This window comes from Pyrgilauda ruficollis, unplaced genomic scaffold (assembly GCF_017590135.1).
Source record: "Pyrgilauda ruficollis isolate IOZ18807 unplaced genomic scaffold, ASM1759013v1 scaffold15, whole genome shotgun sequence".
NCBI classification, from domain to species: Eukaryota; Metazoa; Chordata; class Aves; order Passeriformes; family Passeridae; genus Pyrgilauda; species Pyrgilauda ruficollis.
The window spans coordinates 14666309-14678774 of NW_024513654.1; the positions used below are offsets into that span (position 1 = coordinate 14666309).

At 40.5% G+C, this 12466-nt stretch overlaps 1 protein-coding gene across 1 annotated transcript; it reads right to left on the minus strand.

Moving 5' to 3' along the window:
• Positions 1–796: 796 nt before the first annotated feature.
• LOC121350116 (homeobox protein vex1-like) lies at positions 797–2273 on the minus strand. Its single transcript, XM_041461153.1, has 2 exons — positions 1845–2273; positions 797–1171 (listed from the first exon to the last, which is right to left on the minus strand). Exons 1-2 carry the CDS (start codon positions 2271–2273, stop codon positions 797–799), a joined length of 804 nt encoding a protein of 267 aa, XP_041317087.1.
• Positions 2274–12466: the final 10193 nt, after the last annotated feature.

Consider the following 12466-nt stretch of genomic DNA (forward strand, 5'->3'; position numbering starts at 1 on the left):
GGAACAGCCCTAAGTGTTCCTAAGATCAAGCCTAAACTAATTCTGTGGTTTAAAAATTAGGGAGGCTATCAAGTTACAGCAGCAACTTTTGGAAGTAAAAAGTGAAATATTTTGAGTGTCCCCAGAGACCTGAATTGGTGAACAATTTGTTTTCATAAGCAGATGTAAATTGCAAGTATGCTTGACATTGACATCAACATACATGCTTGCCTGTTAATTCCTTACCTTTATCTCTCTTCTAGTGCACAAATGCAACATGTCCATCAAAAACAGGAGAGACCACTTGAAGAATGGTGCAGAACAGACACATAAAAGAGAATACTGGGCAACTTGTTTGGTTTTGTTCATAGCGTTTTTACCTTTGGTAACATTTTAATTTAAATGCACTTGGCTGTAGCTCACAAATGTTTTCATAAAATCCCCCACTCAGGTAGAATGGACAGAGTTTTTAACATCATTGCCTATTAAATGATGTAGTTACTACCTAAATTTCAGTGTATACAGTACTCCACTTTTTTAGTGGATATCCCCACATAGGTTATTTTCTGGAAACTTATATAGGAAAATTTATATAGAAATTTCTATACAGCATGGTGATAACTGTAGGAATAAAGAGATTTAATGTCCTCCATTTCCACTCTCAATATAACTTCTCTAATATGGGTAAATTATTTTCTCCTCTAATCAAACTTTTTTATGTAAAGAAAATAATTCAAATAATCTTTATTTAATATAACAAAATAAATAGTTACTCTTAGAGATATTTGGCACTTTTTTTGAGATTACACATAATCGTTTACATTTTTAACAGGAAGGAAGATCTGGTTGGAACATCTGTCTTATGTTCTGTGGTTAGAGTCACTGCTGGAAGCACAGAAGAGTAACAAGATAATCCTGGCCCGGAAGGCAATAGTAAAGCTGGACTTGGCAAAACTGGCTGAAGAGACTGAGCTGGAACAGAAGGTAACAAGGCAGAGTTTGTCACAGCTGGGTGAAGGGAAACAGCAGAGCTAGCAGAGACATTGACGTCCATCCCATGAGGATAGCTGGATGTAGCCATGTCTGGGTAAGAGTGATAGGGCAAAAGCAAGCCAGAGAAAAGAGCTTCGATCCTGGCATCTTGAGTCTGGCGTTTGAACTTCATACGACGATTCTGAAACCAGGTTTTTATCTGAGAATAGGAAAAAAGAGTCAAGAACCAACCCCCTTATCCCTTTTCCATATAGTAGTACACCGTGAAGGCAGACTTATTGTCAAAGTAACAGATGCATTAACAGTAAAGGTGTAGGGCTAATAACGTTGGCCTATATTTAATGCATAGTAATTGTCCTGGCATGATGAGGAATTGAACCGTGAACACTCCATGATGCACAGGAAGCCAATACTCAGATATGGGCCAGGGCTGTAACACAAGACTTGTGCAGTGGGGATAAAAGTGCTGCGTAGGGGGTGGTTCTGTTTAAAAATTCTGCAATGCCCATGTCAAGTAGATACACAACCATAAGAAAGAATTAGCCGGAAAACTGAGGTTCAGGAGATCACAAAAGTACTTTTACCCCCAGCGAAGTTTCAACTTCAGAACTTGCATTCACCATTTTCCATTTGCCCCTTGTCCCTGGAGCGCTCGGAGCTGAGCCGGGCGCAGCAGTGCCGGGCGAGGCTGGGCTCCCGGTTTGCTCACGCCGCTTTTGCTGCCAGCGGGGCGAGGCTGAGGGCTGCCCGGGCCGCCGCAGCTGCAGGAGCTGTCACTGTCGCTGTCACTGCCCCGTCCCCCGGTGACCGTGTGGTGCCTCCCATCCCCGGACCCGGCGTCCCGCTCGGGCGGAGGGCGAGGCCGCGCTCACCTGGCTCTGGGAGAGGTTCAGCACTGCGGCCAAGCGCCGCTTCTCGCCGGCTCCGATGTAGCGCTGCTCGCGGAAGCTGCGCTCCAGCTCCTGCAGCTGCGCGGCCGAGAACTTGGTGCGGGGCCGCCCGGGCGCGGCGCCCGCCGACACCGCTCCGTGCCCGGGGCGCTCTGCGGCCTCCCGCTCCCGGGCCGAGTCTGCGGGGACAGATGGGGGCGTCTGAACGGGGGGCCCTTCCCTCGGCGGGCCCCGGGCCCCGCGGGCGGTGACACAGTGGCGGCCGTGCCCCGCCCGCGGTGACCGAAAGCGCCGCGCCCGACGCAGCGCGGGGGGACCCGGAGGGCACGGCCGGGACTCACCGGGCAGATCCCGAGCTCCGCCGCGGCTGCTCTGCGCCAGCCACTCCACTGAGAAGGGCCCCTTCTCCATGTCCCCAGCCCCGCCGGCCCTCACTGGAGCCGCCCCGGACGCCGGGGCAAACATTTAAAGCGCCGTCCCCGGCGGGGTTTGCAAAGGCCCAAAGCATCAAATGAGTCCGGGGACAAAGGACCTCATTGAGAGGGCTTTAATCTCCCCTTTCAGGTGATTGTTACATCCGCCTAATCTCCGAGCGCAGTAGTTTGCAGAACTCAAGGCTGCCTGACCTGGCGCCAAGTTCAGCGCGGAGCCGTCTCACCACGTAGGTGCTGGGAATTGGCCTGGGCTTCTTCACGCTGCCCGAGCTACCCTCGGCCCCCGTGATTGCCAATCTTTATCTTCTGCTGTGAAGGGCGAGGATTCAGAAAGGACTGATAACAAAGAAGGACAGGGAGAGACCTCTTTTATGAGTCTCATACCCAGATTTTGCCACCCTCTTCCCTGTTTGATGCAAGGCTTGAAAGAATCCTCTTGCCTATCATCAGCAAAGGAAGTAGGGACGTGAGGTAGGGACAAGTAAGTAGTCCTCGTCAGATAGAAAACTTGAAGAAATCTTGAAGAAACACTGATACAGTATCTTACTGATATGCCTGTGAGCAGCTCAGTGCTCTGTACTAAGTCTGGGTGGGTAGAGGTTGTTTCAGCTTGGAGTTACTTGGAAAGTGCAGGGTTAACCATTTTTTGGTGCTGTCCATGAGGCAGAGTGCTGCAGTCAGGATTCTCATCTTCCTCGGAAGCCTTAGGTACACTTGTTGACTTCGGTTTATGTAGTATCAGAGATTTTAAGAAGTCTTCAGGGAGAGAATGGTTGAAACTACAGGACAGCGGCATTTGCATAGCCATTTGTTAGGTCATTTTCAAAAAGCAGGGTGGGAAGTTTTGAATAATTTGAGTTCATGCTTATGAGTTTATTTAAGAATAAAATCAAGCAATGAGCAGTTATGTGTCAGGACATTGGACAGGAAACACTGAGAAAATTACTAGTTCGCTTGAATTTATCTGTTCATGTCTTAAAACTCCATCTCCTTTGCCTGCATCCCAAGAAAGAAATGTGTGCATTTCGAAGTAAACAGTTCTGATGTTCTTATGAAGTAGATCAAAGAAGAGGAGTGTAAACTCTGTTCAGAGGCAGTCTGTTCAAGGATGATTCAGATAAGGGTGAGAAAAGAACCACTTTTACGGTCTGAAGTGGGCCTGGGATGGCACAGTCCTTATCCTCTGCAAACACGGGCTAACACATTTACAGGTTGTTTCAGTAAACAGTCACCGCTGCTTGAGTTTATACAGTCAGAGATAATGAAGCAGCTTCCACGCGGAGCGGAACATGTTTGATACAACGTGCTAATTCTTAAACTTCAAAGAAATTCATGTCACCTTTTACGAAGGGTGATGTATTTATAGTGAGATGGCATAAGTAAGATAAAGCTACACACGCAGCTCTCTCTCTTCTTAGGTTTTCTATATTTCTCAAGCAGGATTATTATTGTTTCCTCCCATAAAATACGATGTAATTTTGTTAACCATGCTGAAGCATGACACACCTAAGAAATTTTTACATTCTGATTTTGAATATTCTTCATATATATATATTCATCTGCTTTTATAAAGTCTTTTACTCTTCTTGTAGTAAAAAGGAAAAAAAAACCCCACCATCTCTTGAATATCTACCTGAGTAGTCTTGTTTTGTTTTGTTTGGTTTTGTTTGAGTTTTTGTTTGGTTTTTTTTTTTTTTGGGGTTTTTTGTTTTGTTTTGGTTTTTTTTTTAAATAAATATGACACTTTCAGTAGGTGACTACCTACGCTTGCAGGTAAAGCAATGAGTTGGCTGAGCTGACACTTATGTTTTAAAGAGAAGCTCTTCTGGCTAAGCTAACAGAGACGGTGGTTGCATTGTCTTCATGTGTTTCTGATTATGCCCACAGCAATTTGCAGCTCTTAAAAGCAATTAAGATGTAAGTTGAAAGTTACAGCTTTTCTTTTTAGTAAAAACCAATCCAAATCCACCAGCACCACCGCCCCACCCCCCTCTTAGTTTCCATAAGGTTACAGTCAAAATTACTGAGAAATGATTCAGTGTTCAGGACTATTTGTCTGAAAAGGACCGTTCCAAATAATGGACTATTATTTTTTAGCTAGCCTGTTTCCTAGTCCTATAACCCTGGAGAAAGTAAAGTTTGGTCTGGAAAAAAGAGTAAGTGCTAGGCAGTTTCTTAAGTGAATAATTTTAGTGTAACAGGTAACATCTAACCAGAAGAATTAGCAAAATATGGTTCTTTTGTTATATTAATATTTCTAGTTGTTGATTATTATTGTGCTTATTTTAATAGATGAGCAAATGTCTTGAAACAATGAAGTTTTTGCCACTATGATGGCAGTTTTTAAATTTGTATTTTAGTGTTAATGAAACCTGTCGATTTGTGGGTATTTTGGTTTTTTATCCTGCAATCATCGATCATGTTATTATCTGACTGTATTGTAATAATCAATTGCACAATTTCAGGAGAAAAGCCCGAATTTCAAAAGACGCAGGAAGCTAATACAATGTTTTATTTACCTCTAAGGAAAGCAGTCCTTCAGACTGTGGTTTATATTGTAAGGCTTCCTTCCTACTTTTTTCATGCAGAAAAACATGTACAGGCATACAATGAAAGTGACTCTGTGGCTGTTTTAGACACTGTCTCTTTTGTTGTAAACAGAAGTAGATGATATAATGACTAAACTGTCCTGTGCTGGCATGTGACTACACTAAAGAAGATGTATAGTGTTCTATTATGTTAGAAAATCTGTATGCATTTTATTTTGTTTTTAATGGGTTTTGGTCTTCTTAGTGTGATAATTTTTTCCCCCTAAGATATTTTTATTATGTTTCCTTTGGTTGATATTTAAAATTTAGAGACTTGGGGTGTTGTGGTGTGTGATTGATTGATTTTGGGGAGGCAGTATCCTAATTAACGAGAAATTTTATTTTTGCAAATTGTCATTTGACCTGCAACGTTAGAACTAAACAGGAAGCTCAACAAAACTAGAAGTATCAGTGGCTGTGAAGGTGATAAACGCCAGCAAAAATATGCTTGAAATACATTATTTTAAAAGTATGCTAATGTTCATGCCGTGGAGTGTTGCTGTGATGATTTACATAAGATACAGGTCATGGCTTGAGGCAAAGCTCCATTAGAAGGACTTTGATGGAATGATTGGATGTCATAAGCGACCATCACCTGAGAGCAATTACCAGTCGAAAGGTAATTGTCCGTGTGTTTCTGGTTAGCAATTAACATTCGTCAGAACCTGTGATGAAACATTTATCCCATTTTCCATTGATTATCAGCAATTTTTATGAACACGTGGCCTACAAAATCCATGATGACTCAAACTTTGACTAGAAATGGTAAGCTGTAAGTGTAGTGGGGTGCCACTGATCCACATTTTACTGCTGTGATTTAATGACAGGTTTTTTTGACACTGCCCTCAGTGAGAGCGTCTGGTGACACCTACAGCTGTGCTTTCTGTTGTCTGTTTAATGCCTTCTTGAAATAACTTTATGATGTGTCTCATAGTTGTTAAAGTTTTTAATCATTGCATCAGTTGTCAAGATAATTTCCTGCAAAGCAACAATTAATCTTCTGGTGTTGCTTTGAGCACAGAAAATATTACTGCATAGAAGATGTAGGAGGATTTGTCAGTATGCTAGCAATGAAAAACTCTGGAAACATGATATTCAGTCATTTTAATAAGTATTAAGGACATTATTCAGATAAAACGTTACCAACGACATTAATTTGTATCTCATACAACGTACACGCCTATCTAAATGAAACATGTTGAGTAGAACTACCAGCTCTGCTGTTGGGAGGAATTGAGTCACTCCTCCTTGCTTCTGTCTTTCTGGCCATGCTTTTCCCCATATGCTCTGAGTTTAGGTGGCTCTGATCTGTCAGGGAGTCCATTTGGGTTTCTAAGCCAGCAGGAAACAGGGGGGAAAGAAAAAAAGAAAGAAAGAAAAAAAAAAGGTTTGGAGATCTACCCGCTCACTGAAAAGTTGGATGCGCTCTTTTAACTTGCACAGAGCAATGCTTGAAGCAGGAGGGGAAGGAGGAAGAACCAGGGTGGTTCATTCACTAGTGAGTAGATTTGTTGCTTTATTTAAGTGAATGCAGGGGTCTCTGCAGTCAGTGGATCAGTATAATTCCTCTTTCTCCGGATGGAGAGACTAAGGTAGAACAAGGTCAGAACTGGATTGATGTCCAGATGGAGATGTAACTCACCAGTAAATAAACACTGATTTTTGAATACAACTTCTACTTTCAGGGCTTCCTTTTTGCCACTTGTCTAGCAGTTTGCCCTGTGCTCCAGCGTGGCTCCGATGCTGCTCCAGCCGGGTGTCCTCTCCGGCCCCCGCTGCCGCCGCCCGGAGGCGCCGGGCCGGGCTCGGTCACCGCTCGGGCAGCGCCGCCCGCCGGGAAGCACCGCCTGTCCCTGGGTCGGGAAGTGCTATTCTTCCTTGATTTAGCCTTAGATAATGGACATCATCTTCTCCCCTCCCTCCCTTTAATGTAAAACTGTACTTTTTTTTTACAATTAACATTCGAATACTGCTTAATCTTAATTTAACCTTCTCGACATATTATACAGCATTAAAAAAAAAAAAAAAAAAAAAAAAAAGCCAGAGAAATTTTGTTAAAAACCTTGAACCATCTCATGGAAAATCTTCCTCTGTTTGCTGTGTCATTAGGCTTTCTTCATTGTAAATTTTTTTTTTTTTCCTTTTTCTCCTTTCTTCACTTGATCTCCAGCTTCTCTTACCTATAGCTGTGAGGCTTTGGTCCTGCAGAATAGAGAAGGAGTATGGGGGAAAATAGTAATAATTTATTGGACTGAAAATTCAGTCAGCATTGTAAGGCATGTTTTACGAACTAGATTTAAATTTTAATAAAGCCAGTATGTTTTTACTTTTAAGCCTGTGGTAGTTTGCATAATAGTTACAAAGATTACTTTAAAAAAAAAATCCACAGCGTGGATGCATATCAAAGCTGACTATCAATAATGGTAAAAGCTACATTTTACTGACAGGAATAAGCATTGTAACCCCTAGTTCTGAAGGGGATTGTACTACTAAAATTAATGGCTTTCAGAAAGGGAAGGGCTTAGAAAAAAAACCGTAAAGGCCCCAAATTCTTGCATCCTAGCAATAAATCTTGTCTTCCAATATACTCCATAAACATCCAGTCCTTCTGTTCCTACACCTCTGCTTCTGCAGCCGCTGTGTCCCGCGTTCGCGGCTCCGTGCCCCTGCCCGGGCGGTGTCAGCAGGGGGAGCGCCGGGGAAGGGACCGGGGCGATGCCGAACCGCAGCGCGAAATCTGTCTGGTGCGAGTATTGGGAGATGGAAGAATTAGAGATCATTAATTAAATTGATGGAGCATTTATTTACTAGAGCAAGGAACCCCTAGGTTAGTCCCAAATTGAGGTATTTGAAGCCAGATATTGAGTCAGGCTCTTCATTTTACACTGCTGAGTATTTACTATTCAGTAACATGACATGTACCTCATTATGTTATTTTCATAACATTGTTCCATACGTTCTTCTTATCCTGATGTTTTCTGGAGGTGAAAAAGATAGAAAGACAGAATTTTAGCTAAAATTCTATTTAAACACTACAGAATGGGATCATCCTGTTCTTATGTCCTAGGTTTATTGTTCCCACTTAAAAGAATTATTTTTTAAATTATAATTAGGCTGTATCTTGCATTATGCCAAAGAAAAAAGAGGGGTAGCTCTCTCCACCCACATTTTAACCACATCTTTTACTCTCCTTTCAGCCTTGTTCAGGAAGGTGTTTAAGCATAGGGTTGTGGTTTGTGTTTGAAAGATTAAGCACGAGATGGATTGAGGTAAAAACCCCTGTAAATTATCTGTGCTTCACTGTCCCACCCCTCCTCCAGATCTGGTAGCTCAGGTCCCCATACCTGTTCAGAGTTTTATCATTTATATGTCCTGTTGTTTCATCACTTTATGGACAATTACAGATGTTTGGAGTTTAAGAACCATTAAGAGTTATGTATGGCCTGCCAAGTTTTCACTTTAGGCATGGAAGGTGGGATCAGTAACCAGTGGTGTTAGGAGGGAGAGCTAGATTTGCTCTCCTTAAAGGATTTTACAAGCATTATGAAAATTCCAAAAAGTCCTACAACCCCAAATCATACAAAACCCCGAAGTCATATAAAGGAGGTGTTTGTTTATCAGTTCATGTTGTTCAGTTCAATCTTGCTCCACTGCTACTGCGATTGTTATGGTTGATATTTGGCCTGGTATTGTTACAGGTTTCACTCCTAATTCAAACACTTTATTTCCTGTTGTTGGTAATGGCTGAGATGACATTATTATTTCTATTACCTTAGAATTTAAGATGTGCATTCTGTGCCATGAGAAAAAAAGGAATCAGTTGCAGTCCTGTTACATAGGAATCTCAGATTTGTTATAGGCTAAGTTTTAAGAGAGATATATTAAAGGTAAAATGTACACTTTTCTGGGGCAATTGCTTTTAAAATTTTATATTAATGTGACATTTCTGTGAAATATGAGAAACTAAGTTATATGGGGGGGTTGTCTCTTGTTTGGTTATACTTCTGTTTGTTTTGTATATCTTTATTCACCACTTGTGCAGTAATTCTGATGGTTCCTTTTGACTTTAATGACTATCAATGGATTTAATTTTTTTATATTCAAAAAAACCCTTACAAGCTCTCTTTACCACAAGCTTTGATATGAAACCAGTGAATAAAGATACAGTTGTGGATGTAAGTTTTATAATTGCTTTTTAATTTAATAAAGCAGTGATATATAAGTGGAATAGTCCTTTGACACTATTATATTAGAGATAAATGAAAAGCAGCTTCTAAAATACTCATTTAATATTGAATAGTGTAGCATAGCAATAATCACCAGCTAAAATAACTTGTAATGTTTTTTACTCTTTCTGGACTCACTTTACAACACGTGTTAGAAACTGTGATGAAGCGTAACACAAACTTTTGATCTGTGACTGAAATATTAGATATTTATTTGACATGCGTTATGTACAGTTACATTGTTTCATAACAGCAGAATTTTCCCCCCAGAATTGCTGTGACACTTTGCTATTTAGAGTAAATGAAAGTAATTGGACAGAAACATAAAAATTTTGGTTTTCTACTAAATGAAGTGAGCTAAGAGAGCTTCTCCTTCCGCCTCCAAGACACCTGTGGATGAAAGAAAAAAAAATTAGTATGTTTTTCATTTGATTTACTATTAACTGAGTTTTACAAGAGAAGACTTCACACATGCATGCATCATGTAAAAGGTACTTAGGATCTTAAAGGATAAAATCCTAAGAATAATTGATATATTACAGACAGCCCACTTATGCAGCATTTGCATGACTGGGCTTTACACATGCGAGTCAGCATTACCTGGATTCAGTGATGGCTCTTCCTGGCACCTGTGAGACAGGGACAAAGAGTGGCATTTTTGGCAGTTTGTGTGACTGCATTTTCATTATTTTCAACTGGACTCATGGGAATAAGGACTACAGGGGTAACTTCTTAGTAAGGCATGTGCTTTACATTAGACCAAGTGACATATTAAATAATGTAGTTGGAGAAATGCTTAAAATATTACTCTTGTAATAAATCAGGTTTTAAGAGTAAACCAAGATTTAGATGTTAGATCAGAATAAATAGTGGCAGTATATTTTTACACAAGTTTTGAGGGTTAATTGGGAGTTTCATACATTTACCTTTCATTTCTTGGCCCATCTGTTTTCTCTAAACATTTCTGCTGCTGCCTTTGCGATGCTGCCTGAGATGAGTGGTGAAGTACCTCAGCTGCCCCATTTTCCCATGCCCTATACCTCTTTAGAAGCAATTCTCAAAGAAGTATATGCATAGGAAAAAGGAACAACGAGCCAGATCATGATCCACTCCGCTTGTGGCAAGGGTAAACCTGGAATATGAAAGTATATGTTAGGAAGAATAAAAATAGTTTCTATTCTTTACACAGTACCATTTCTTTCGAACTATAAGGCTGTTAAGAACTACTGCAGGCTAAAACAGAGGTTGAAATATGAGATAACCAACACTAATGCATAGGATTCAACAGTATTTAGTACGTTAAAAATGTATCAGTGCATATTTTTGAAATATGTACAAGAAAGTGCAGAGTTCTCAGAAATAATGAAGTGCAGCTCTGCAGACTTGGCCTGAAAATTAATTACAAGTTAGTAACAATATCCCCTTTTCAGTATACAGCACTATGGCACAAAATTTGATGCCTTCAGATTTAAGACCTGAGAAAATACTTATTTGAATTACTGAACAAATGCAAACGAGAAAGAAAGAAAAGGCTATAAATTACAAAATATGGTACAATCAGCACTACAAGCAGCAATGGGTCTTACCTTGTTCGCTGTCTGATGCCTGAAGTGCAATGACTTCTCTTCCATGAGAATTTATGCTTTGCTCAAGACCTTGAAGAAGAATGAACTATACAGTGTTACTGTTTTCTTAAGTGATAATCGCTTTGCCCCTTGCCAAGGTATTTGCTGCACCTGCACATTGGGTACACAAAAAGTGTTGCTGAAAACATGGGAAGTGTTCCTCATAAGTTGGGGGAGTCCAACAGACAACAGAAGCGATAGGAATAATTAAAGTGATGTCTTGAATTGTGCGCTGAGGATGAGAATTTATCGTCTGTGTTTTCTTTCACATACATCAATGGTGTTTGGAAAGTGTAAATCTGTGAGAGGACCTTTTGTTCTCAAAGCCTGTGCTGTGTTTTCAGTCTAACTCACCCCCCTTTTCCCCAGCACACTATTTTGAGAATCTCTATCAATGTCCTTCAGCTGCAAATGCGACTTTACTGGGGAGATAGCAAGGTCTGTGTACAAGGCTTTCCTCTGCTTATCCAGGCACCAGTGAGGCTCTGTGCTGGATGCCAAGGCTGGGAAACATCTTTCATCATATTTAGTCCTATTTGCTACAAATTAATTAACCATTTGCTTTCAAGTTGCTGTCTTTCTTTTAGGTCATTTATTATACTATAAAACTGCATTTTATCTCCTATGTAATCTGGTTTATATATTAGAAGTGGGAAGTGATCAGCTAAAATTGTTTGAAGAGGGTCAAATTAATTCAGAGAACAGCAGTGTCACAAGCAATCACAATACTAATTGTTACATGCTCTTTATTCATAAGTTTGGACACCTGAAATGGACTGTGAGTTCTTTCAGTGAAAGAAAGTTTCAAAGTTTCTTTAATTTCCTAATTTTCCTTTTCTAATCTCAGGTTCAGTTTGTTCCGTTCTGTCATAAGCAAGCTATTGCATTCTGATTTGTATACAGTACCTTCAATTAAAAAAAAAACAACCAAACCCTGTTTTTCAGTTTAGGATGACTGTTTCCCTGGCTTCATTCTTTAAGCTTTTCTTCAGGTTCTGTGCTTGTGAAACCATCCCAGATGGGATCTGAAGCAAGTACTTAGTTCTGTGATTTTCAGTTCTGCAGGCTTTCTGCCTTCAGTCAGACAGGCACATCACCTGGAAAGAGAAAAATCGTATTGCACAAAACCAGAAAGTGTTCAGAGCTGTGAACATTTTCTGTGAACACATTTCAACAGCTTTTCACATAATAGCTGTGCTAGGGGAATTGTCAGTTTTGGTTTTGCTGTGTGGCATTCTGAGGGAGAGAGAAAAGGTTGTTTGGTTTTTGTTTGTTTTCCTGGGGTGTTGAACACTAAATTGTGGATTGGCAGCTGGAATACAGATGCTCTTTAAGCTCTGGTCCTGGGTTCTAAGTAGGCCATCTAATGCCATTAGATGGTGGGTGAAGCTCAGGTTAGGGGCTCTAGCCACAGAAAACCATAATGAAATCTGGTGTGGGGTCTGAGGGCTCTGATAAGGATCCTCACTGAGAGTAATAGGATTGTTCACTTGTGTGTGAAGGAGCAGTCTCTTGATTTTTGTGCTTTATATTTGCTATTATTTATTTGTGGATTTGGAAAGTACCTGCTACAGCTGATTTGTAATGTATCAATCTTTCTTTAGAATACAGTCAAAGCTGGTTTTGATTTGGATTGCAGAATGAAACCTTTATTAAACTGTGTTATATTCAGAAAAAAATAGAGTAGGGAACTTTGAAATTTTAGAAAAATTTTTAAATTAACACACCGGT

What these genes read in the sequence shown, in the direction of transcription:
- LOC121350116 (XM_041461153.1), bottom strand. Translation starts at nt 2,273, where the DNA reads ATGGAGAAGGGGCCCTTCTCAGTGGAGTGGCTGGCGCAGAGCAGCCGC. An exon ending in TGAACCTCTCCCAGAGCCAG is followed by an intron (nt 1,172 to 1,844) that starts GTGAGCGCGGCC and finishes TCCTATTCTCAG; the next exon opens with ATAAAAACCTGGTTTCAGAA.